We start from the raw sequence: 27,558 nt of genomic DNA, 5'->3' as shown, positions 1-27,558 counted from the left end.
AGAGAAGGGGGAAATAAAGAGTGGGACAACTGAAGCAGATGATGTTAAAATATGTCATTGAGAAAGAGGAGTGTTTTCATTTTCAGCACTGTCTTAAATTAAGTTAAAACCTAGGGGATGATACAGATGAGGGGAGGGGAGGGGAGGAGAGGTGTTCTCACTCGTGTCTGTGCCTGTTCCAAAATGTAAAACATTCATTGTGAAAAGAGAACCAAATCAATTATTAACTGCTGTATGAATTATTTACAAAAAAAGGTATGGGTCTTCATTTTACAGGAAACACTGAGGTGTCTTCATTTTTTCTTTTTTCTTTTTTTTTTTTTTTTTTTTTTGGAGAAAAGAGAGGTCGACCTCTGATTGAAGGCACAATGAGAGACCCATTCTGTAGAGGCGACTCTGTGATGGTCTGACCACACTGTGGGGCAAGGAGCTGGACGGGTGACTGTTTATGTGGGGGGGTGGGATGCAACTGAGCAACAGATCTAGTTTGGAAAATTTCAGATAATCGTACTAATAATATCAATGATAAATGGTAAAGCAGTTGGTTTGCTCTTTGGGTCAAACACGAGATTTAGAAACTATAAAACAAACTGAAACCAAAAAAAAAAAAAAAAAAAGTCCTAAAAAGAAACAAAAGAAGTAAAGAAAAACAGAAAGAGTACAGGCTGTACTTTGATATGTTCCGGTCAATTATCCAAAAGATAGCAGACGGGTCTAATATTTGGAACCTTGTGAGAGAATTTCTTTTTTTTTCTTAGATGGGCTGGTAAGTTCAGTTGCGTTCCTTTTTCAAATCGATAGAACATGACAAAGACAACACGTTTCCCACCCCCAAAGTGTCAAGAGATCGAGAGAGGAGGGGGGGGGGGGGAAGTGTACCCCGTCTAATCAGGCCGCTTAAGTTAGTGAGGAGAAGAGAGAGAGGGGGGAGTGATGGCAGCTGGAAGTGACTGTATGGTGTATGTGGGGTGCGGGGGACGTGAGTGAGGCATCACATTGGGAGCTGGCCCTCTCCAGATTGGGGGGGTGGGGGCTCGCAGTGTCTTTTGTATAGGGGCGAGTCTGAAGGGCGCGAGGGGCCGGCCGTGGCGGAGAGGCCCCCGTGCCACCTGTCTGGAGGGGAATGTGAGCAGGACTTTGCAGGTGGAGGCTGGGTAGCGGTTGATGATGGCGGAAGAGGGGGGTTTGGCGCGTTCACCGTCGGCTCTGTGTTCATGGGCCCCTCTAGGGGACTCGTGCATACGGTCCGGCAGCCAGGTGACAACATCGCCGGACCTGCACAGCTCCCCCACAAGTGAGTCAGCCTCCATCTGACTGATGCCTTCCGGCAGGCCAGTCACCTCCAGGACTCTCCCATTTACTGCCAGAAAAGGGGAGAAATGAAACAATGAAAGCTTTTGATCATTTCACACACTGTAGGATTTGACATGTCTGACTGAATGGAGAGAAAGAGAAACAATTTGCCTGAGCAAATCAATTCAAACTGTAAAGTACTACTGCTGAATCAATATCGAGACAAAGTACTACACAAAAGGACCCAGTGAAGTGGACAAAATCACAGAGCAAAATAATCTATACTTCAAAATGTGAATGTATTTTCTTAAATTAACATGCATAATATTTACACACACATGGCATTTACGTTGCAAAAGTACCTTTCATGTACAGCTTGTTTGTGGGTGGGAGGCCAGACAGACATTAAGAGCTTACTGAGGCACATAACTGAGCTCTCGTCTTAATGAGCTGTCTCCTCCCTACCATTACCTGCTTCACTCACACTGAGATCTGTAGACAGCGCTTTCCTTGGCTGTTTCCTGCCCCGACTGCCATGTCGCATTCCCGCAGGACCCTGAGGGAAAAATTAGAGGGGGGGGGGGGGGGGTGTTAGTGTGATTCATCTTCACCTGTGAGGTGTCGAGGCTGGGGAGTACTGTAGACAGCTCTCAATCTGTCCAAAACACTCAGCTTTATGGTGTCTGCAGTCAATCATTTGTGATGGATTATGCAACGAGTCAATGATGGACACGAAAGAGACTATCTGATAGTCACTTTATTATTACATTTAAATTTGTTTCATTTTCCCACCAAGTATCTGTCCACCAAACCTCTTCTGCACTACTTTGCGTTTTGTTGCCACAATTTAAACTCTTCACATGCAGGGATGTTACACATTCCTGAAGCTGGACTGTCAAAATGATCACATGACATCATATAATTCAGATAAAATAGCCAGAGGATAGCGCTGTTTGGCTGTGTTACTCACCTGATGACTGGGGACCATAGGGGGAGCATGAAGTAAAGGCGGACGGATTGGGGGGTTGTACTGGAGAGGCTGTCCGAGAAGGGGGTACCGTGTATCACCTGTGAAAATATAAAGACCTCAGAATCACAAACCACAATCAAGTCAAAACCCACTTTACCCAGCTTTACATTCTGGTAAATAAAACGGGCTCAGTGTTTCAATGCTTTAAAAATGAGCTAAATTAGCCAACTTAGAGTCTGATAAACAAAACCTGAATGCCAGAATTAGCCAGACAGTGCTTACTTACCTTGTCCTGGGACAAAGGATCTGGAAAACTGAGGCATGATGGGAACTGTGGTTAGGCCAGGACGGATGTTCTTCACATTGGTCAGGTGGGAGGGGGTGGGCGACTGGGCAGGGGAGGTTGACGGACTGCCCAGCTGTGGACTGCTCTGTAAGTCATAAGAGAATGGAGCACATGATCCACTGACTAAAAGTGTACACCACGTCAATAATTATATAAGTCAACTATTATACAAGTCCTAGACAGAGAGAGTAATCTTTACAACATTCTACTCTCATTTCTACATATCAGTTTAGAACAGGGTGAACAACTGATGAGGACGTAAGTATATCCCTCGGCCTAGAAATAGAAAGTTGTGTGGTGTGAATGGCGTTCCATCAGCACACTAAAGTCAAGAGGACTGGGAGCTGTGCCTCTCGATGGCTGCAGCCTTTGTTTTCTGTCCTCACCTGTGAGGTGTCAAGGCTGGACAGCTCTGTAGATTTCTGGCTCCTTTGATGATCCAGACTGTAGTACTTGTTGTGTTTCCACTGCGGAGGCGAGTGTGCCCGCGGTTGCTGGGCTGGAGGTAACGTCAGCTGCATCATGACCATGCCACCACCGGGGGGTGGAGGAGGCACGCCTGCGCACACATAAAAAAAAAACGTTTGAAAACATTCCGTGAGGAACTTGCGGTATCGGTGCCTTGACGCCTATGGTGGGCTAACAGCTTCATCCATCACTCATGTTCACTGACAAAAAGCGGAAGCCAGCTGTCATGATTACTCAGTCAGTTTATGCTAATCCCAGCAGTGGCGTGTCCGTGTTCACACAGGTATAAAACTAACAAATATTCACAGAGAATACCGACAGCTAGGTGCAGAGAGCTGAATGCAATTATGTGGGCGTGTATAACAAAGCGGAGCTTATTACTGATGTGATACAAACAAATTCACTTTCCCCTCTTTGACTGTAAAATTCACAGAACAGAGCACTGGTGCATATCCAACACGAGGCCTCATGCATAAGATATCAAAGAATTCAGGATCGCTTTAATTCGAGCTATTTTTTGCTCTTATTATTTAATCAATTTGCGATTATTTACTACAGAGCTAGAACAAAACCATATCGTGTTCAGTCATCCTCTGAGTGCAATGCATTCATCAAATTATGCATGTTGTTAACCTCAAACTGCCTTGTATGTAAAGATTTCCTACTCATTTAATATTTTAAGAGGCTTAACACTACTGTACAAATAACTCAATGCTGCCTGGACACATACTGTGCATCTGAAGAATGGCCCTGCTATGAATGTTTAATCCTATCTAAAAGTTAATATAAGAGCCATCCAATTAATTATGTTTGGACACAACGGAGGTTAGAGTGTTCCTGAAGCCCACACTTGACCTCATTACAGACAAGCTCGGGAAGCTTGCTCTTCTTTCAGTAATTACGTTTTGCCAGTCCCTGAAAGTAAACACCAGTTACAATTCACTTCTGGGGGAGTTGGCGCAACAAATATTTAGTCAGGACAGCAAAATTAGTTATTGTCTGATATTCTTTTCCTCTCTATTACGCTGTCTTAGTCAGAAATACGAGGACTTTAGCGTGCTGCTTTTATATACAGCTCAAGACAGGAAAAAAAAAAAGACGGAGGTAGGCACGGAAATTGGGCTTTCCAAACTCCACCCTCATTCGGCGGTGGCAAAATGCTATCAGCATGCCATGACCGTTATCTGAACTTAACTGTAATCTAATGGTGACTGATAAATCACGAGGAGAAAAAGAGAGTCAGAAACAAAGTAGGCGAACGGGGGTCTAATTATCTTCCAGTCTACACAGCATTACCACCATCAAAACAAAATCAAGGGGCATTAAAAACGGGCATTTTTATTCTCTTGAATTCGCCGAGACAGGGGTTAAGAGAGCGTTTCTTTTCACTTGATAATCCCCGCATGAAATTAAAACATTTCGACCACTGGCTTCCGAGGGAAAAGAAGGGTGAAAATCTAATTTTGGGATTTGAAAGGCTGTTTTCCTTCTTCTCTTTTAATTAGTTATTAAAGACAGAAGAAACAGAGTGTGATGGAGAGATGGAGAGAGCGATGAGAGGGGCTTGCCGCAAGAGGCAATTCACATTAATGGCGGACACATAAAATGGCAAATTAGAATTAGAAGACCCATGAAGGCCCTCTTCTCTCTCTCTCTCTTTTTTTTTTTTTTTTTAAAGACGGCCGTAACTGGGAACAAAGCAGGGAAAGAATTACTTTTTAATTACCACCCCATATCAGTTCAATAATTGGATCGTTAAGACTGGAGAGTGTAATTTCAATTAGCACCTTAAAGCCTGCTGGCGAATTAAATGGAGGCTACAAAGGTCGAGGCACGGGATTCTTTAAGCATCTACATGACTACCTTTTTCTTTTGTTGTTACCAAATAATATGCTCTTGGCCTCAGAAATGAGAAGCACCCCTCCTTTCCCCTTCCTTCGCCCAGAACATTCATTGAATCAATTCAATCCACTTTGATTTGTGAGTGAATATAGTGGGTAGTCGTTTCTCCAGACGCCCCGTTCCTTTGTTGAGCCCCTCCGTTTTAATTCCAGGGTTTGGAAGCGAGGTGCCAGCGCTCTGTGTTTAGCACTGTGAGATTGGGGGGCTGTATTGTGTGTGCTGAGGTGATGTGAGGATTAAGAACAAAGAGGGTCGAACAGAAAGGTGGAGAAGAGAAACGTGAGGGAGGAGGGGGAAAAAAAAGCAAAGGGATATAACACATATTGTGTTGAAAAGGTAACCTGTCAAAAACTGTAGAACTGATTAGACTACATCAAATACAAGTGGTGCAATACACAGATGGAGGTTCATTGATTTTTTTTTTTTTTTCCCTTACTGTGTTTCTTGTAGAGACTGCAATCAAAAATCTGTGTATGTGTGTGTGTGCCTGTAAATCTATTTCTGCATCTACAGACAGACATAATATAAACACATATATATGCACGCCCACATTTTAAATCTACGTCAAATTATTAGCATCAACTCATCGAAAGGTTCACTTCAGAACGCATAAACACATAACACTAAATCCCAAGGAGGAAAAATTAGATGGAAATATCTCTGATCAAGCTACAAGAAAGAGGGTTCAAATTTATTTAAAAAAAAAAAAAAAGAAGAAAAAAAAGCAAACCCATTTGTTTCATCCACAGCCCATAAAAACATATGCACAAAGACAAACGTGATGGCAGAGACGGAGACTGTGGGTGAGTTATAGGTCATTTTGGGCTTAAGCACCTGAACACTGCTGGGCAGGAATCTGTTGGGAGCCACAGGGGGACGACGTCCGAGGGAACGGCATCTGTTCGCTTCCTGGAGGGGGCAAGAATCCCACAGAGGAGCTGCGGACAAACACACACACACACACACACACACACACACACACACACAGAAGACAATATTACCTTATATTTCCTGAAAGCCGAGGTTGACTTAATTCAATTTAACAATTCAGCCTGAATGTAATTCCAAATTTCTCTAACTGTTTTAAACTGAGAAAAATTGTAAATGCTGAGAACTCTGGGAATCAATACAGCACAGTTCATCAGAGCTACTTTAAATATAGTTACTGTAAAGCCACAGGAGAGGTACCTCGAAAATCACTGCGAATCTAATTGCCATGAACTAAAACAAAAACAAATAAACAGAACAAACATTTATCATCTATCACTATAACCAATTTCCAGTTACCTGCTCCCCTCCCCCATCTTTCATGGATTCTCTATACTGACTTAATAAGGACGTAAGAAATGTAGTCTGTGATGCACTAGCCAAGTCAGAGACGCAGCTGCACCCTGAGGAATAGGCCCGTCTGCACACTGGCTCATATGAAGGATGATGTGGGGAAGAGAGAGCTCTCCTCGTGGGACCTGCCGCTGTTATATTAAGACTCGCTGGATACCTAGTCTTATAAATCATCTCCAGCATGCCCTACTAAAGTCGAAGAAGCCCCAAGAGAAGGCAGGAGAACGTGAATGTGACCTCTTCCTTGCCTAGCTATGCTGCCCAACCGGAGGCAGCTGTAAGTCTGACCTGTTTAAGCGGTCCACACACACACTCATACAAAAACTCTTACAGACACAAAAAGAAATGTGAAAAATCTAAGTGACTACTAAGATACGCTTAGCAATTAAGACTTGGAATGTTCTAGATGAATAAGCTGTTTGGTACCTCATGGTATTCTGTTGGTTGGGCGGGATAACACTATAGTAGACCTGAATGCCAGACGCTGGCATGGGCCCCTGGTTAGACTGGTTGGGGATGATGATTGGCTGTTGATATGTCTGCTGGGGCACACCCTGGGAACCTTGAGGCATGGATACCTGTAGAGACATTACCAAAGGGACACAGGATTCTTAGTCTTGCTTAACTCAAATGTCAAATCACATCACATCGACCCTGTGTTGAATCTGCGCAAAGGAAACACTGGTTTTAATCCCAAGAGTGTCACGGAAAAATATTAAATTTGATAACCATTTTAAAAGAATGTTTTGTTTGTACCTGATAAGATGGCATGGAAGAGTACTGGACCATCATGCCTGGCATTTGACTTCCCATATTGCTATGTTGGCCACTGACAAGGGCTTGACTGGGTGGCTGCTGGACCATGGTCTGGTAGCTCTGGGTTTGATTTGGCATCACAGTTTGATAACCTAACCAAAAAAAAAAAAAAAAAAAGAGAGATAAACACAAGAGAGAGAGAATGTAAAAACAAATGTTAAAAAAATGCCTGCAAATTAAAAACTGGTGTCCTTTATGACATTTGTTGTTCACATTAGTCTTATCATACTTCGCTACTTATTTTATACATATTTTATACTTTTATTATTCAATTGGTCGTTCGTATCTGCTCTTAGCACAAGTTGCCATGAACATGACTGGTATCAACCTGAATAATAATAAAGTCCAGCCAACCTCTGGGACAATAAGGCGGCTAGAATCTAACAGCAATATAAACAAATACGGCCCACAAACGGTGGGGTACCGCATCAGAGTATGATGTATAAAATCCTTGCTTGAAAGCCAGATGCTTGTGTACAGTTGCCGAAAGACAGGCGAGTCTTACATGTCTTCAGTTCACATTTGGAAAAAGGACTGTATCTGTTCAGTGCATGTTAGCTTATGACTCCCGTCCTCCCAGTTATTACTGGAACCACGCCAGGGATTGGGCTGCATGTAATGTACTATTTTTTTTTTAAAAACTGCAGATCTACCAGAGTTCCAGTGTAATTTGAACAGCCAAATGTGTGTGTTCCTCTCTGTGATCACTGACTGTCATCCACTGACTGTCATGGGCAAGTTGTCATGTCTTTGGTCATTAGTTTTCTGTAACTTAATTTTACTGACCGGTTATGTTTCATCACTCTTCATGCTGCTTCCTACAAAGCTTTCACCATTAAATATTTTAAAACATATTATAATTGATGACCAGGAACTAATGGTCCAAAAAACAACCGTACCCTCCTGGTGACACACATCAATAACAGGGAAGAAAAAAAAAAGAAGGTAACTACGACGGCTGCATTAAACACATTTTCTCTCATTTAAAAAACATCCTCCTTAAAAAAGACAGGGAAATGTACGCAAGTGTCAAGGTTATCAGGGAGAGCTCATCGCCCAGTGATGGTATCAAAAAACCCTCTCGCAGGGGGAGGGACGCGGCGGGAAGACTCAGCAGGAGGCCAGTGAAGGAATGGCTGAAGGTAGGGGTTTGGGTAGGGGGAGGGGAGGTGGAGGGTGGTTGGGCAATTTTCAATTTCTCCTGGCTTTTGGCCAGAACGACAGCAATCAATTTAGTTCAGATGAGAAAAGAAGTGGGACAAAAGGAAATGGATGGCCCCCGGCAGGGGGAGGCGACAAAGGCAGGCTATTTATAGCCCAATTCTCTCACCTCCACTTAGAAACTGAGCATGAAGGGAATATAATATTAAACACTTTCTCTTCTGGCCGACTGAGTAAAGAAAGAGAGAGAGGGAGAGAGCAAAAAAGAGAGCGAGGACAGAGAGAAGGAAAAAAAAAAAAAATAATAATATTCACTTGACTCCCCTGGACGGCGAGTGTTTTCAAAGGCACCGGAGTAGCTGCTTGCAAGGTTGCCTACTAAAAAGGTTGCACTGTCAGACGCTTTGCGATAAGATTTGAGGTAAGGAGGGAAAAAAAAAAAAAAAAAAGAAGAAAACTTCTACAAAGCCTTTTTCTTCTTGTTAAAGCAGATATTCTGTTACTTCCCCAGGCTCTCTCATTTTTCAAAACTCTCCGAGACTCCTCAGGGGTTCGCGCTCCTCATCCATCACTTCCCTACAATCCATTCCCATATTTTTTGCAAATTTTCCTCACTGAAAACAGTGTATATTTTGTCTGCTGGATTCAACTTAACATTACGCATTATTTACTCCCTTCAGGTCTTTTTGTGTTTCGCCTTCATAACACAAGTTCGTTCATAGAAAGACTAAATTTTTTCACAAATCACACGTTCATGGATTCAGTCATTATGCTTCGGGGAGACGAGAATAAAATCGGGTTGACATTTCGATGACTGACACTACAAAGTTACCAATCTGGGCCAGATATAAAGTTGACGATTCAGGATGAGTCAGAAGCCAAACTAGGGCGAATGGCTGGCAGAGGCGAGATGAGGGAATTAACATTAAAAACAGCGTTATTTTTGAAAACCCACACAGGGCGACCGAGCCTTGTGAGACTCCGTCACTGACTCGGGCCCAGATCGGACAGATGACCTTATGAATGTGATGATTCCACTGCAGGGGAATAAAGACAGGTAATTAAATGGTGGTTGGAGGGGGGGAGACAAGTTCGCTTCTTCAAATGCAAAACCCGGTGAAGTTTAATAGCTGCGGGCTGATTAGGCAGTGTGCACACGTAAGCTATAACCGGCCAGGGAGTCGAAGAGGAGGGAGGGGCTGAAAAAGAGACCGGTTCACTGTGAGAATCTTAGGGCCTCTCAGACAGTGCCCCGGCCCCGCATTCAGCCGCTCTGAGTCAACTCATCCTCAGGTCAAACAGAGTGAACCCACAACTGCAACTTCAGTACAACTAGATCAGACAAGCACCCATCAATAACTCCCCATAGATAAATAATATGAGAAGAGTTGTTTCATAACTAAATTATTAGGTGGTAAATGGTAATTGGTGGCTTTTTAGTGGTGACCTAGCGAGGAATTAGTAGAATCTGATCTTGTACTACATCACATCTGTATATCCTGCTCAGGTAAATCAGGTGAGCAGGATCATTAACATATATTAACCAACGCTGCTCTTCAACTATAGCGTATTCAGAAGTAGAACCACGCAGTGTCAGAATTCATAAGGACCGCCAACACGGACACACCAGAATGTTGAGCGAGCGCCTATTTGCCTTTCAAAGAGTCAGCTGGCTCTCTCTTAAAGGTTCTCCCCGGATCTGCATGCAAAGCCTCAAAGCGATAAAGGATTCCTTTTAAACTGAAAAGAACGCTTTCAGGCTTCAGCTGAACAAAACATCTGTCTTTGTGTGTCAGGCAATGAACAATAGCCAGGCTAACGCAGTGGGGGAGGAAACAATGCAAAATGTGTATTTGATTGGAGGTGTTTATTGTGTAGAGGGGGAAAGGGCAACACAATGCACCTAGCCTGTGTGCTAAAGCGCTCGCTGTTGTAATTAGCTCTCGGCTCGGCTCCCCTGCCCCTGGGGCGCTGCCTCATTTCCTTAGACAATTCTTTTGTGTGCCCAACAGAAGAGCGGGATAACCGGAGACGACAGAATGACGAGACAGATAGAGGGTGCACTGAACCAGAGAGTGAGAGAGACAGAGAGTAAGAGAGAGAGAGAGAGAGAGAGAGAGAGAGAGAGAGTGAGAGTGAGAGTGAGAGAGAGAGAGAGAGAGAGAGAGAGAGAGAGAGAGAGAGTGAGAGAGAGTGAGAGAGAGAGAGACAGAGAGTGAGAGTAAGAGAGAGAGAGAGAGAGAGAGAGTGTAAGAGAGAGAGAGAGAGAGAGAGAAAGAGCCGCATATAAAGCCGCATATAAACAGAATTCAAAATAAACATGAGGTACAAAGCAGGAGCAAAACACCGAAGCTCACCGCACCGTTTATGAACGGTCTGTTTCAAACATGCGCATAAATGAACAATTTCCAAAATTTTTCCCAGTTTTAAACTTGATACATTTTTTCTTATCTTATGCTTACCATTTATGTACAAAAATCACCAGTGTTAAAAGGCACAAGTAAGATGTTTAACTTCTAAGTTAAAATTCAGAATAAAGTTGCAGTGTGAAGTGAACTTCTCCCAGGACTTAAAGTATTCAGCTCTTAGAGTGGGCGGTTATGTTGTAGAGATAGAGATTGTCAGTGGGCAACTCTGTCTTCAGACTGAGCTTTACCTGGCTGTTGGGCAGGCGGGGGTGGGGGCATGGGCTGGCTCTGCGGGCTACTGTACTGCACCGTGCCCACAGGCCGATACTGCTGGTTGGAGAGAGGGTACTGGCCTGGTGCACAATAACAAGCTGGCATCTGCGCAAAAGAAAAATGGCATACATCTCAATGGTCATTCTTTTTTACTTCAGCTTTCTGACACCAAACCAAACAAGTGATACTGACAAAACGTTACCAGCGAGAAGGAGAATAATGAGACTTTCATAAAACTGGTGATGGGATCAGAGGTTCTACATGTCAAGCTCAGGGGACAGGACAGTGAATGCTTGAGGAACATAACTGTACAGAAGAGGGAGGGAACATACTTGCTGCATAGGCTGCTGCATGTAGCCCTGCTGCTGCATGACTGGCTGGTTGACGGGAGCAGGAGCCGGCGTGGGATAGGTCTGGGCAGTGACGGGCTGCCCGGGGGAGGACACCATGTAGCCACCTTGCTGCGGAGGGGCCTGGAGCACCACGGAGGACGGGTACATGGCAGTGTGAGCATCGCGGGCCTCCCCAGAAGGCTGTCGAACCAAGCTCATGTGGCTGAACTGGGCTCCCAGGTTATCTTGCTAATGGTTCACACACACACACACACATGCATAAAAAACAAGACTCGTTCACAAAACCAACTCTGATGCATTTAGATGTGTTATAAGTGAAAAACATATTGATAAGCTAGATCAATTTTAAGTGGACTGCGACAAGTCAGTCTACAAAACAACACCTAAAACACCTTTAATTTAATTACTACACTTGTTTCACATGGTTGCAACCCGTTCCTACGTGCATTAACAACTTTAAGCCTCAGAACCTAATTACTAGTCTCTATCAATTTGTTTTAGCTTTTTTCCCCCCATTAGGCGTACGTGGGGTCTCGCTGCACTTCTATTCATAGAATATTAACTTCAACATCTGCTTCAACAGATTAATTATTCAATGCCATCCCCCACTCTTTTAATTAGTCATTAAGGGATGTTTATTGGTAGAGAGAGGTCAAAAAAAGAGAGGTTTACAGAACACATGACAGGTTCAAGAAGGAAAGACAGACAAACAGAGTGGACAGAAAGTGACTGACTTGTTCAATTTAATCATTGATTATGGTTGAGCCATGGAACGGTTTACTAGGATAAAAAAAGAATTCCAGGCTTCCGGGTTTACAGAAAAAGCTCAAGTGAGTGTACTACTAGGGGAATGCTACCCACAGATTTAAAGATAAGACCATTTTTAGGGTTAAAATACACAGCCACAATCAGAAAATGATACTGTGCCGAGACTAGATTATTCTTTTTAAGTTGTTTTATACAGAAGGGAGGGGATTTTAGTTGACTATGGAAATCTAACTCGAGACTAGTATCATTAATTTGGGAAACTTTGCTTGCACCATTCATTAATTTTTTTTTTTTTTTTTTTTGCAAGACAGCTTCTCTATTTTTTATTAAGTAGAGCCATCCATCACAGAGTCTTCATAAAATGATCTTATTATATTCAAATTTAGGCCCACTGGCATTCATCAAACACCATGAAATAAAAACATGACAATGCTGATCCTTCTTTGAAGGTTTTTTTGTCCCCAACAAAGATTTCTGCTAAAAGCCCTCCGAATTATTTTCAGTTTAACTTAAAAAACCTCAAATGCTTAATAACAGCCAATTGTGTGACTTCTTTTTATGAGCATGTCAGTATTCAGCGTGTTATTATAAATTTGCAAATGTATGTAAATTGTATGCTGATGATTAAGGTACAGTGTGAATTAGGAATTGTGTCTAATTACTGCAATACCTTGTAGCCCTATATAAATGACTGCCTTTAAAAACTGACCTATGACAAACAAGAGACACCTAAATAGGTGAGTACCAACATGTATAATTTTGCCTCTTATTAAAAAGCATCAATATAAATTGGTCCGAGACCAGTGATATTTTATATCTCCCTTTTCGTCCTAGAGACTGAGCTGAACTTCATTTTGTTAATTATAAACGTATCAGCCAGTCATTTTTGTTGTGGCTATGATTTCTTTAAAAAGGATCCGCCTCGTGAACTCTTGAACACGACCTGATTTCAAAGCCGAGGATCATGCAGAAAGAGGATTAAAACTGCTCAGATGTAGGACGACGGGACTAAAGGTACGAGAGGGCTGGATGACGGGGACAGGGACAGAGGGGAAAAGAAAAGAAAAGAAAAGAAAAAGAGAGTGGTACCACAGTGTATTGTTGGTTAGGGGAGACGGAGAGGATCTGTGGTGGGTAAGACACCGCCGAGTACTGCACAGGCTGAGTGGAGGACTGGAGGGGCCGCAGAGGCTGAGGAAGCAACAGATGAAGGAGAGGACAGGAGGAAAAGAAAGAGATGAATGGGTTTAGTCAAAAAGATGGAGAAGATGGAAGGACCTGGAAGAAAAATATACACATTCACTAGTTCCAGAGAAAGAAAGCATACACATGCCTACAAGGAGAGAAAGAAAATAAAGCTAGGACAAGGGTAAAGAAGCCAATGAAGTGTTGTTAACCACACCAATAAAAACGTTACCGATAAAAGTACACGGCAAAAGGCGTTAACACAAGACCATCAAAGACAAAAGAGATTAGTAGTAATCACTTGCTGTTTTAATAAGATATCCATCTAATTACAAACCTCATTGAGTTGGACCCATCTTGCCTTGATGGAGTCAACACTGGGCAGGGAAATAGGTACACTGTTTGGGGACCAAGGCGGCTGTTTTTTTTTTTTTTTTCTCTTCCCTAGCATGGGTGCCCGTACCAGAAAGGTCAAATCAATTTGACCACCTTTGCATTTCATTAATGAAGCTCATGTCCCCACTGCCCCTTATCTGGGGCTCGTCATGGCGACTGGGGACGGGAATCTTAAACGGCTAACAGATTGTCATTTCTAACTAAATGGGCCTCTATGAACGCCAATGACTCCCATCTGGACACTGCAATGCACCTCGATTGTGATCCTTAGCGCATATGCGCCTGGAAATTATTCACTGTGACAGGGTGAGCAACTCCTGTTCCCGAGGGCGCAATTGCTACAGGTTTAATCTCTCCTTAATAGCGACCAAGCTACCTGGGCCATGCAATTAATGACCCCCAGGGCTCAATAACGGGCTGGCAAGACGAGCGGCATTGGCCAATTTCCTCCATCTCTCTCTTTTAATTGACTTAAATGATACATCTAGCTACTGGACTCCCTCACTCTTCTGCCAAAACAAATTGTTAACTTGATAGTGAACTTATCCTGTGCTTTGCACGGTCTTGAGAAAGCACATTGCATGACTTGGAAGTTGTATTTAATAACTGCACCCTGCAAAACTTAAACCTGTCCGTTTTCATGTCTAGTTGTGAATGGGAACAGAAGGTTTGGCTGAAAGACTGGTGCACACACCTGGGAGATGACGTGATTGGCTGGTTGGTGCGGAGGAGGGCCAGGCAGGGGTGGAGGAGGGGGCAGGGGTTGCTGGGTCCTGCCTGGCTGTGGAGCAATAGTGGGATTGTACACCACGGCACTACCGTCTGCGTTCACAAATGGCTGGCCTGTAGGGAGAGACAAGAAACTCAAGACAGGCTGAGTAACACCACGGCAGAGATTTCAGATATCTCTATTCCAAACAACTACTGTCAGGCAAGGCTCACATAACAATAACAAAATGTGTATTAATGTCACGTAGCCAAATGGTTCAGTCAATTAATGCCCTTTAATAACCAAGACTCTCTGGAGGATAATGAAGAGGCTTGGAATACACTGAAATGTGTCTGTGACCTTACTTATTTTCACCCCTTTACTGAAGTCTCAGGGCTTGGTTAGTATTAAAACATTCCCCTTGATTTTGTGAATAGCTCTATGTGCATTCATAGGTGTTGTTCTTTTGCATGAGACAGTTTGTGACTTTATAAATTCCCTGCACAAAAATGGCATCTGTGCACTGGAGAAATGAAAACAACTTGCTCTGCTGTGTGTAGAAAAGTTGATATAAAATGATCTAATCAAATCCACATGACCTGTAGTCTCAACTTTTATTCTACAAAGGCAAAGAGAAATTCCTAGGACAAGTCCCTTAGCTTCACATAGTCCTTCAATTTTCAGTTTGAAACTGGAAACATACCAATTACTAATAAATATTAATTAAAGTGAAGTTTTTTTTTTATTATGGTTTAATGGCGCAAAGGACAATCGTAAATACAGAGACACAAGCCTTGATTAATTCAGGACCCAAAGTAGGCTTGCAGACTATCTTAACAAAGCAACCACATCACTGAGTAGAACGGGAATTCCCAAATTTGCATTCAAACTTCATATGACCACTCAAAGACCCTGAAATAAGTCCCCTCGAGTTTTGAACCGTACTTTCCCCAAAATGAATTCCCGGGGCTTCTACACTTGTGAAAAATTTCCCTTTTCCCAGCTCCTCAAAAAAAGGTCAATAAGCAATTACACAGTCGGACTGCTTCTCGAAAATATATTAGTACCAGCAATATACCCAGTCTTATCAGCCCTGTGCATATTTAAGGACGAGACGAGAAGGACAAAGTGAGTAGGAATATATTATACATCAAAGGCCAGATTTTCAGTTTCTCTACACTCAATGACACGTACAGTATCGGCCCATTATCCGTTTCCCAGCGACACTTCAGGGAATTTGTGTAGGCTAATACCAGATTTATCAATTGTAGCAGACAGATATCGTATTTCAAAGTGCTGACTGGTGGTTGATGGTTGAGCATATGAGCTGCATCATTAGACAGGGACCCTGAGTGATTCAGTGTTGACACGACGCATTTAACCAGTTATGCTCTTACTTTTTCAAAACACAATCAAGGCAAAGTAGAGGCTTCTAATTATCAACACAAACGCTGAAGAAAACCCAGGCTCTCCAGATAGGTAAACACATTCATAAAATATAACGCCTCTGTGCATCCTTCACAGACTAGCACCCCCCTCCCCTGAGCATACCGCATCCAACTCCTTCTCTTCTCCCCCATGAGACACAGTGTATCCAAGCCCCATCATATCTTAGAAAGTACCACACTGAGCAACACAAGAGAAAGCACTGCATGGAACGGTTAATCTGAGTGAGCAGAGACAGTTAGGGTTAGAGTAGTTTAAAGAGTAAGTAGAAAAAAGTTTGTCCCAGCGAAAAATAGCCAAGAGGCTCCTTCTGACAAATCTTGAAAGTGGTGCGCAGGTTTAAGTCATACTGCGTGCTCACCGCTACGTCAGCTACAGAGGAATGGGGAGTTATGAAAAAGCTCACACCAATGCAGTCTTTTCAGGTATATGATGGAAGGGGCTTGAGGGAAAGAGGGCTGTTGAAATTGGATCAGGATTGGGCTCTTTACTTAGACCAGCAAGCCTCCTTGGAGAGTACCAACCTGTGTGGGGGTTGACCAGGACACTCCCAGGCGGTATCCCCGTGGCTTCCAGCGGAAGCAAATAGTAGCTAGTGTTAGCCGTGGATGCCGGCGGACCGCTCCTGCCGGCCTCGTAGGACACAGTGCTACTAGCACTGATGGCAGGGTAAGCCAGCGGCGCAGCGTGGGCCGACTGGGTTAGACTCAAGGTAGGTAGGGGCGGCAGGGGGCGAGAGAGTGAACCCGTAGACGAACCTACGCTACTAGACGACTCAGAACCTGGGGAGGGAGGGAGGGAGGGAAGGAGGGGGAACGAGAGGAAAGCTTAAACTACATACAGAGCAGAGACACCACGCTAATCGAGCCAAATAATGGTGGGGCAGGAATCGATGAGACATGCGTGAAATCAAAGGGGGCAGTGGTGGGCTGGTTTAAGGACCAGTGTGGTAATAAGAGTGACTTGAATTCATTGGATTTTATGAGCTGGGTAAAATGTTAGAGAGAACAATTCTTCTTAACTATCTACAGTATATGTGTCATCTAAACTGACTACATACATTGAAAGTTTGGAAGTTCCGCTATTTTTGTGAGGTCACAAATGATTTTTCATACGCAACTAATTTTCTTTTCTAATTACCTCTGGGATCAAAGCAATGAAAAGAGATAATGATTTTATTAGTGATGAATGACACATTAATTAATTTTTTGATTAATGTCTAGGTTAATTTGGCAATTCACTTTGTTTTTAATACTAAACTGGATTTTTACTTTGCATATCAGAGAGAGTAAACCTGTTAGTAATGAGAAAACTTCAACTTCTAACTTTCATAGTCTGACAAGATATCACAAACATACAAGCATTTGATAATGTCAAGGGATGAGTAGGAGGGGGCCTTCACTGTCTATAAAAATGAGAGAGATTAGAAATGCTAAAACTGACCTCATATAACTGGGGTAAAGAACGCTGTCGCCCAGAATACAGTTTTTATGACCAATGAATTCATATGGCAGGAAAAGACAAGTTCTCAAGAATGTTAAATGAGTGACAGATTCATGTGTTGAGTGGAACACAACATGTGTTGAGTGGAACACAACAATGTTGAGCAAGCCAGAACATGTGACCCCATAGCAAGCACAAAAATAATCAAATAAATAAATCTATGAGTTCTATGAAAAGCAGGCAACTACCAGAAGTGTGAAGCACACAATAAGGAAAGGTGAGGAACGTAAGCAGACTCCATCTTGTGCTGCCCAGTGACACAAAGAAAAATCTAAGACAATGATTTAAAAAAAACCATAACAAAACAAAACAAAAAAAAAAAGACAACAAAAACACACAGCCTTGGTGAAAACAAAGAAGAAAAATGCAGCCAGATATACCGTCATATGCTTTCATACAAGCACAAGTCCAATCAAAGAAGCACTTATTTCAACAAGTCCAGACCGTGATACTAAAAAAAAACAACTAAATAAATGAGTATCAGTGGATATGATGGATTAATCAAATTAGAGTTCACAAGTCTCTGCACTTCTGACTGGAAAAGGGTGTGCAGGGCTTATAGAAGGGGGGGGGGGGGGGGGGGGGGGGGGGGGGGGGTGGGGGGGGAGTGCCTGGAAAAGAATGTCATTCACCTGTCTTTGAGAGCCGGCCGATGCTCTTGCTGCTTCCGGAGCTGTCTCCACGGATCAGGACCGAAATCCCGCTGAAGCTGCTGGCCTTGGTCATGGCAGGCTTGAGGTTGCGATTGGAGCTGTCGGAGTCTGTGCTACTCCAGGGCCGAGGCTCTGAGTACTTTGGCTCATTATCTGAACTGCTTTGACGGCTATTCCCTGATCGACCTTCTTTCAACCTTAGAGGCCATATCGAGGAAAAATTAATGAGGTACCACATTATGTATCATAGGACAGCAATGAATGAATGACACAGTCAGACCAGGACAAAAAAAAAAAAAATCGTATTCATATACCTGAATATTTGCCGCCTCTGTTGTGTGCTGTTACAAGCTTCATCCTCTTGGATCCTGCTACTGTTAAATAGGAAAATACTAATATCATTTCAAACAAGCCACAAGCTTATGAGACGAACATACATCAAATGACAAACGTTTAAAATAGGGTTGCACTAACCTTTTATCAAGAGGGAAAGCATCTAAACCCTGAAAAAGATGCCAATCGTGAATAAATTGTGCAGAAATAAATTAAACGGTTGTGGCAAACTGCATACACTGTAAACATGAGCACAAAAAAATAAATAAATAAATCAATTCAGTAGTCGTAAATGCACCAAATCTTGTAATCACACTCCTTACTCCATTGGCAAAGACATAACTGCCAATCTTACATCTTGTGCAAATATTCTCTCTCTGGCTCTCTGATACTCCTCTTCCCGTTCCTCTATTGATTTACTCCGCCTGTCTTCCTTCAGCCTCATCCGCATCTGACAAAGGACAAACCACACTCAGCACCTGCTTTTAAGAGGTCTTTCACAGAGTTTATGAAATACTGCACGACACACTCAAAAACCACACATAAATGAGCTTCAGCTGAACAGATCATTACCAACAACAAAGACCCAATTACACAAGTACTTCAGGGCAAAAGAGATGTTTTTCAGTAAACGTTTTATGCCCTGCAGGTAGTCCCTTTTGTCCCAACCTTCCCCAGGGTGAAACTCACCATGTTATCATCTTTATCTATGCTGGAATTGTCCCTTTTCAAGATGTACCGCTTCTGAAAGTCATCCGTTTTGTCATCTTTGATGTGTTCTGAAAATTTCTGATCTGGTCTGCTCAAGCAAAGGCAGAGAAGAGGCAGGAAATTATGTTAAATATCTGTCTGAGGAGTTGGAAGACACAATTCAAGGAATCAAAGACGTTTACACCACCTATACATGAACGCAGTTCCATATCTATCCAAGTAACAATACTCAAATCACAGATAATTAAGTGTCCCTCTTAAAAAAAAACTGTGAGAAATGCATAAAAACAATCTGTTGTGCACCAGTGTGGGACGTCAGCACCGGTAATTTTTGCTGCCTAAGCCACTTGAATTTAGCAGTGTAAAAGAATCTCAATTTTGTGAGCAGCTGAAGAGAGAGAGAGAGACAGCAGGGGAGAGAGCGCACTCACATTCTTGTATTGCTAGTTTTGTTGATAATTACAGATTTGCCGGTTGGGTCGACATTGTGGTCTAAACCAAAGTAGGCAGCGACACGGTGCAGCAGCATTCTGTGGTAGGAGGTCATGGGGGGGAACTTTCTTCTCTGGCTCCTAAAACAAGAGAGAGTGGAGAGAGAGTGGAGGGGGGGGGGGGGGAGAGAGAGAGAGAGAGAGAGAGAGAGAGAGAGAGAGAGCAGAAAAGACCAAATCAATAATTCATTTGGGACTGACTACAATTAGAATCAGTGCCTTTGGACACCATGTCCAATTGTAGCCTTGGGTTAAATCTCATTAGTGTCCCCTAGGCAATGAGAAATATCACAGAACTTTTTGCATGATTTATTTGTTAAGGAGGGGAAAATGGTTATTCACTGCAATGGACACATAAGGAAAAAGCTCACTCACTCGTTATTACTGATAAAGTCGAGAATCTCCTGTTCCAACTTCAGCAGCATCATTCTGTCCCTGAAACAGACAGACGTACAAAATAAGAGATCCCTCAACCAGCAGCCAAAGAAGCATGTACATGCCAGCAACTGCTTTTGTGTGACTGCATTCACAAGAGAGAGAGAGAGAGGGCATTTGTTTAAAAACTACAAGAAAGCAAATCCAAGAAAAGTTTTAGGATTCCCTCACTTGGAAGGAGTTGTAACACTGGGGTAGAGACTTTGATGTGAGCGAATGTCTACAAACCTGGGGTTGTTTTTCAATGTGTTTACCAAGAATTCATGAAGATCAATGCCAGTGGAGTCAGTGTATTCTTGACTTGAATCTGAAAAGAGAAGATGTAACACACAGGTCTCAGGTCTTACGGCTAAAACTACCCGCTGCTAAAATGCGTCCATAAAGTGACTGCCCACGCCCACTGGTGTGAAATCCCATTTGAAAACACACACACACACACAAACCTCTTGACAGCATCTTGCGTGGCATTTTCTCCAGTTTGTCGCCACTTCTGTCTTTGTCATCTTCATTCTTAATGAGTGGTGGCTCCTCTTTGTCAAAAGACTGGGAGAGCTGGACCTGAATTTCATTCTGTGGAGAGCAGAAAGATAGATAAGAGACCGTATTTAAAAAATCATTCCCTTTTCTCACCCACACAACACATGAACCCATACCAAACTAAAGTACGTCAAAGCCTGAAAGAGTGGAATGTGACAACTCCTTATTTGAAGACACATACACGCACAGCTATAAAGAGTTCAGAGTTGAGATGGGCTTCAAAGAAAAGGAAAGAAAATTAAATGTCGGCAGTTCATAAACCACCCTCTTATCTGTCTTCAATTACCATTTAAAACTCTAAAGCAAGAGAGAGTACGATGATAAATAATACAATGAATCACCGATCACTGTAATAACAGGTGGATTAATTTTTAAAAAGTATCCTAAATATAGAAGTGACAAAACCCACAAAGACTGCAATCTATTTCATTTACTGTGGAGCCTCAGAGGACAAGCCTGCTATTGCATTAGAGCTCAAAGGGGAGCCACCTGAGAGGGCTGTGCTGAGAGGTAAAGAGGCCGGGGAGGGCTTTAGCTTTTAGAGTCTTCACACTGCATTCTCAGAGCTTTACGGATCTCTGGCCCTCGTAATGTGTCCTAGACCACAGCACCCTGAGGAGAAGCTTTCAGCCACTGGTTTTTCTTATCCTCTGCACTCAACAGCCCATTGTTCATTCAGTGCCTCTAAGTGGCCTGGACCAAGTCACCTCTTTCCTCCCTCTTCCTTTCCCCTTTGATTACCAAGCCTGCAATAATACATGTCCATTTTGCTTTTAAACTTTGGTACAAAAAGTTAAAACAAGATTGAGCGGGTGCCCGACGTGACGTCGAGGGGAACGGCAGAAGAGGAGGAGGAGGAGGAGAAAAGGAGGCAAGAAATGGAGAGAAGGGGGAAAAAAAGCCCTCCCAGTAAGCCTCATCTATTAATTAAGGCACATAAATCTAATTTAAAAGAAGCTCAGGCGTTCAGTCATCACTTCTGTTAAGCTTAGATTTTTCCACATGTCTCCAACAGTGAGTGAACAACCATGCAGTCAAATCACTGAAACTGGCATAAAGCGGATCAGTGTTAAACGGGATATTTTTACTGAATCAAAACCAAGGGGGAAACAGACAGTCTTGAGAGAAAAAGAAAAAAAATGGGCTCAACAGAAAGGTAATACCCAAAATCAACTTTGGCTGATTGCCAGAATTGTGATGAGTCTGTATTGATTTTACAATACTGAGTTCAGTAATTAGAATCTGTAAGCAACCTTTAATCACAGGAAAGGTTAAAAACACAGAAATGATGACAAACCCTCAAAATGCAAAAATGCCTCTATCACAAGCTTAACATTCGACAAACTTCACCTCTAAAATATTAGAACAAAAATGAAGTTTGCTATGTATAACATACTGAAGAAAAACTAATTACAATTCTTCAGCATTCTTTTTTTTTAAATGATCTTTAATTTTAGATAAATAGACTGAGCTGCAGGAGACGCAGTGTACGTATTAAGTGTGTGAAAACCTGTTTTTATTGCTGGGTTCCATGGACAACAGTAAAAGTTAGTGAATGGCCCTTTGAGCCCTCCTAAGCTCTGCGTTACTTGGAAAGCAGACACACTGGGGCGGCCGTGGTAGAGGTTTACCTGACGTTCTCCAGGTAGTTCAGTGGTAATAGGGGGAGGAGAAGACTCTTCGCAAACAGCCAGGCTCCGAACTAACTTTAACTTTGCGTTAGACTAAGGGGAGAGTAGTGAGGGTTAAACAGAGTCATGATCTATACAAAACCAGTGCATGTAGAGTTTAATATCCACAAACACCACACAAGCCTATGCCCAAATTACATTTAGGGAAATCGGAAAAAAACATAACGAGAAAAAAAAAAAAAAAAATCAGGGACAACAATACAGTTACGGGGCCAAAATGATACAAATTTTCAGAGCTCAAGAACGTATTACAGGAAATAATGTATTATCAGAGGACAAGTCACAAACTGAGAAAAAATATTAATATTATAAAGTGACATCTCACTTTATAATAATGCCAGGAGCCAACAAATTTGAATCTGGTTCTTGAATATCTGAAAACCTTAGATTTAATAAGAATTGAAGCAAAAAAAAAAAAAGGTTCAAAGCCAAATCAAAAATTGGTCTTTCCCATACGAGCAATCCCTTCAAAATGACAAAACAGGGAGACCAGAGTTGGGATGTTAAAAACAAGCAGTGATACACTGGTAACAAACACAAGCAGCATTCCAACATGTTGATAATAATAAAAAAAGGGGAAAAAAAAAAAAAAAAAGACAAGCAGATGGAACAACTAAGCAGCCACGGTTCAGACATGCCTCTTGCCACTGTACCTTAGGCCTCTTTGCTGTCTGTCCAGGTATTTGCCTCTGTACGGTAGGCAACGAGACAAAATGGAAAACATGAGTCACACTAGTGAATCGTCTGTTAGTCCCAAGAACAAACAAACGACTGGAACACTGTTCTGAATGAGATGCCACATATACACATGCGCAAGGAGGCAAAGCACAGATCACATAATACCAATACTCAGAGGTCGTCACCACATCACCAAATATGGAGGCCTTCACCCGTCCTTTTAGTGGGTGAAATGAGATTTGAGAAAGACTAAATATTAATCCTTTGCTAGAGAGGAAAACTAAGAGAAAATGCCATCTAATATTGCAAGAGTGTGTTAGTTTAAAGGGTGTTTGAGTGGAAATATTGTAGAGGGAAAGATAACATTCAAAGGAGAAAGAAACACTCTCTTGCACTGCAAGAAATTTCATAAACAATTTGAATAGAATACCAGTAGAAGGGAAAAGTAATGATAATTTGAAAATTTGCCATTTGAACCTCTCTGCTGTTTTGAGAAATACACTGTTAAGTACAATGCTTAAACCTTTTTCTGTAGTCCACGATGTTAAACAGAAAATACAAGTGAAAATTTATAATGTCATAGTTAATGCGGTTTTCTGTCAAATATGTGCATTCGTTTCAATCGAGAATTAACTGTTTGCAACTGGAAAATGACCACGTTAAATATGGCCAAAAAGGATTTTATTTTAAAATTAAAACACAGCGCAAACATCTTCGATCCGAAATGAAAATCTGTGATAATCTGCAACTCAACAATGAGTGCTTCAACATTCAAATCCTGATGAAATAAAACCCTGTAAAACCAATATTTGTAATTAGTATAGCAAAGTTCAATTCTGATGCTCCTGAACATCCCCGATTCTCAATGAATATACCAAAGAAAACAGCTCTGTAACAAAGAGCAAGGTCAACCCAAAATAGCGCATTTCTCTTCCCCTTCCACAAGATAAAGACCTCTTAAAGGAGTTCTCTTCTTTGGAATGTAAACAAAAATGTAAAAACAAAAAAAAAAAACATAAAGGTAAAATAAAATGCTTTCTGTGTTCTCTCTCAAAAATCGTAATGAAAGAGCTGACATCATAAATAAACTAAAACGGGGTCCTAATTGCCGGAAACACCCTGGTTTTTCGGCAGCCACAGATCCCATCATTGCAGACAAGTGATTAAAATTCAATTAGAGCAAAGACAGCCGATCCACATCTTGCGCCACTATTGGTTTTAACAGTGTAACAGCTGGGTGCATGACAGCTGTCATCTTCCGTGCTTAATTGCATTTCCTGCAGATCACAGGACTGGCGATCACAGACAACAAACACAAGGTAATATTCATTCAAATGGAAAGGAGTGTAGTCTGTGAAGGGCTATCCACTGATGCATAAATGTAATGAGCAAACCTATCCTTGAAAGTAAAAGCAAAGCTCCCGTGCCCATGGCCTATTACACGCTCAATCATTTATATATATATATATATATATTTTTTTTTTTTTTTTTTGGGGGGGAAACTGATTGAGGATCATCAGTATGCATCCCTATAAAAAGATGCATTAGAAATTATTTACACTGAGCACTTGTGACAATAATGTAACGACATAATGTACAAGATTAATTTCTTCCCCCCATTGCACGAGAGCTCTTTGCCTTAAAGAGAATTCTGTTTTTATGGGAGACGTCGTTCATTAAGGAGAGCCGAGCCTAATTTAGATACACTGAGCTGTGCTCTGCAGAAGAAGTGCAGAGGCAGCGGGAACGAAATTGAAAGAGGTGCCAAACTCTGCCGTCCATAATCCATCCTCCCTTTTCTTCACCTCCACTAACCTGTCTTCTTTCGCCTGAGGCTCCGGCACACAGCAGCAGGGCATTTTAAACCAACAATACTGTGTCCTTCCAAAGTCGTCATGGACGCTTCTTCACATTTAATTGGGTGCTGAATATCACCTGCCTTCTGCGTGCCAAACGCTGGCACAGATCCATGCATGCGCACTTTGACTGCTTTGGGGGTTATGGGGAAGGGGGAGGGGGGGGGATTGCTGTAGGAATCTGTATTCTGCACAAGCCTGCAGAGAGGCACAATAGAAAAAACGGATGTTAAAAAAAAAAAAAAAAAAAAAAGAAGAAGAAGAAGAAGAAGAAAAAAAAGTGGATGCAGCATCAGAGGAGGTAGCACTGGCTGTGTGCAGTAAGCCACCACAATGGGCAAAAAATGAGAACATGAAAAAATAAAACTAAATTTAAAAAAAAAAAAAAAAAGAGTGAGAGACAGATGGTGGCAAAAAACCCACACTGCGTTTCCCCTCCCAACACCACCCCCCCCCTCCCCGGGGTGACACAGAGGAAGTTTGCGGATAAGCTTGGATTGCCAGACACCCGGCTGGTGCCTCAGCCCTTTCCACTCTTACTGACTCCTTTGCGAGTAGCTCTTCAAGGGATTGGAGGAAAGCAATTTATGGAACAGAATAAAATGAGAGCGAGAAAAAAAAAAAAAAAAAAAGAGAGGAAGGCGAGGGGTAGAGAAAGGCTGGCATGGTTCAAGAACGGACAAAGCGAGGGGAAAATGTCACAGCATCAAGGGAGATGCTGTCGTTCAAGAGGTATCTGTCAAATAATAGGGAAAAAAAATCAAGACACACTACTGTAACCTTCAAATTCTTAACCTTCACAGACAGAACTGTACCGAGGTAGACATCCATTTCGCCTGGTTCTCATAACACAATTACCTGACAATTGATTGGCTGCGCTTGGCCAGGAGCTCCCTTAGGCTTTGTGCGCCTGTTCAGCGCGAGAACAGTCGTTTTACCGATCTGTTTTTGCTGGACTCGCCCCCCCCCCATCCCCCCCCCCCTTTCTAGCAGAAACCTTCCTCTCAGAACAAAAAGGGGTAAAAACCTAAGGGCCTGTTCTCACCTCCCATACCAGAGCTAAGAACGGCAAGCAATAACTTAATAAGGTGCTCACTGGGAAGTACGCACAAGCAGCATTCCCTGTTTTTGCCGAATACTCTACACATTTAAGATCTAGAATACTGAGTGTTCTACACAGTGTGGATATGGTGCCATAAGCATACACTACACCAGTAAAATGATTCCTGTGTGAGACTGACCGTTATCATTCAATGGTTCAGGCTGAGACCATTCTGAAAAAAAAAAAATTATGATGTGGCACCTGAGGTAAGATGACATGTAAATAGCCCGTGGGATGTGTGCGGTGTCTAAACATGTTTTAGATGATTAGGACTTTTCTGTCACAGTCTACAGTATTACCTCTAGTATGCACAGTGACCCTTAGGTATTTGCAGTTTATTTGGCACAGTCACGCATATGGCCCCCAGAGTATTCTTGTGCTCTATGGCTCGTCGACATGTCTCATACATACCTGAAACACTGCTGTGATTAAATAAGAGAACTGGTCATTTCGTTTGGAAAGATTTTCAGTACTTATTTGACCGCCTCCCTGACAGCTGCTATAAGGTTTTGAATTTTACAGCTTTAAATCCCCCCCCCCCCCCCCCCCCCCCCCAATTCCTCCATTACCAATTTTTAAGGCTTTCAATTTTTGAGACAATTTTAGTTTGCACATGTGACAGACTTCCTATGCGAGACATTTACCTGCATGTCATTCTTGTTGTCACAGCAGTTCTCGTCCCTGTCAGGTTCTGTCTGTTGGCAGCTCTCTGATTTGAGCGGGCTGTCGACCCCGGGCGTGGTACTGCTGTCCTCCACCACCAGACCTCTCATGTTTTCACTCGTCTCCTTTACAGTGACAGTATCAGACATCCTCATTAGAGAGGGCTACTTGGAGCATCTACCAAGAGCTTGGGACCTAGAGGAAAATAAACATGTTTTCTGTATACAATATTGCATCATACTTAACCAGATTGATTCACGCTAACAACCAGTGCAATAACATTGATAAATGGGGCAATTTCTTAATGTGAAGAAATATGGACGTGGTGGCAAATTGATTTCTTCAAAACTAGCCTGAGAGCGCGGGGTGTTACTTAATGCACGAGCATTAATGTACGAGAAGCTGGAGTAAAAAAAAAATCTCTCTTGGCAAATAAATAAAAAAAAATAAATGAAAAGCAGTTCAAATAATTTGAGGTGCTAGTGAATCTTGGTGTCTACAGCCTGCTTCCTCTATTCTAAATCAAATCTCATTTAATGAACCTCAACACACACACACACACAAAGAATAAAAAGCTGGAGCAGACAACCAGCCACTAGAGACCAGAGACCAAGATGTGCTAATGAGAGCTGCTCAGATCTGAGGCTTCCATTTACACATTAACACAGTATGAAACTTCTAACATGTGTGACACTCCCAGAACACCCATAAGAGTCTCTGGGCTCTCACACTTTGTCCAGATGGTGGGAGAGAGCTGTGAATGCATTCTGCTTCTCCGTCATGATCATATCGCTAAGCTTTCACTTGGGGGATCTTGCAGCACCAGTACTCAGGTTATCAGTTTATCAGCTCAAATCAAGCTCTGAAGCAAAATTCCATTCACAGACCAGCGCGAAGTAACTATATTTTGTTGTCACGGAGACACTTATTCAGACACAGAGATTAGCGTTATATTTTTCTTTGCATTTCCTTTTTTCTTTTTTATTGTTTTTTACCCGATGTTTTGTCGCGTGCTGAGCCTGTGGTACCGTCGCGTCGGTGAGAAGGGTGAAGCCCGCGTCCCTTTCGAT

At 42.4% G+C, this 27,558-nt stretch overlaps 1 protein-coding gene across 1 annotated transcript; it reads right to left on the bottom strand.

Annotated features, from left to right (window-relative positions):
• Positions 1 to 591: 591 nt before the first annotated feature.
• LOC115822462 (R3H domain-containing protein 1) lies at positions 592 to 27,558 on the bottom strand. Its single transcript, XM_030786316.1, has 24 exons — positions 27,484 to 27,558; positions 26,470 to 26,683; positions 22,843 to 22,878; positions 22,130 to 22,222; positions 20,405 to 20,531; positions 20,190 to 20,268; positions 19,902 to 19,961; positions 19,467 to 19,607; positions 19,015 to 19,123; positions 18,648 to 18,775; positions 18,306 to 18,365; positions 17,971 to 18,188; positions 16,360 to 16,617; positions 14,375 to 14,523; positions 11,311 to 11,559; positions 10,954 to 11,083; positions 7,077 to 7,228; positions 6,747 to 6,898; positions 5,814 to 5,917; positions 2,996 to 3,168; positions 2,550 to 2,694; positions 2,264 to 2,361; positions 1,765 to 1,849; positions 592 to 1,360 (listed from the first exon to the last, which is right to left on the bottom strand). The coding sequence occupies exons 2-24, from the start codon at positions 26,641 to 26,643 to the stop codon at positions 903 to 905; spliced, it is 3,378 nt and encodes a 1,125-aa protein (XP_030642176.1). The 5' UTR covers positions 26,644 to 26,683; positions 27,484 to 27,558; the 3' UTR covers positions 592 to 902.

This window comes from Chanos chanos, chromosome 10, assembly GCF_902362185.1.
Source record: "Chanos chanos chromosome 10, fChaCha1.1, whole genome shotgun sequence".
NCBI classification, from domain to species: Eukaryota; Metazoa; Chordata; class Actinopteri; order Gonorynchiformes; family Chanidae; genus Chanos; species Chanos chanos.
Note: the sequence above shows the minus strand (reverse complement) of the source record. Positions and strands in the feature narration are given on the sequence as shown.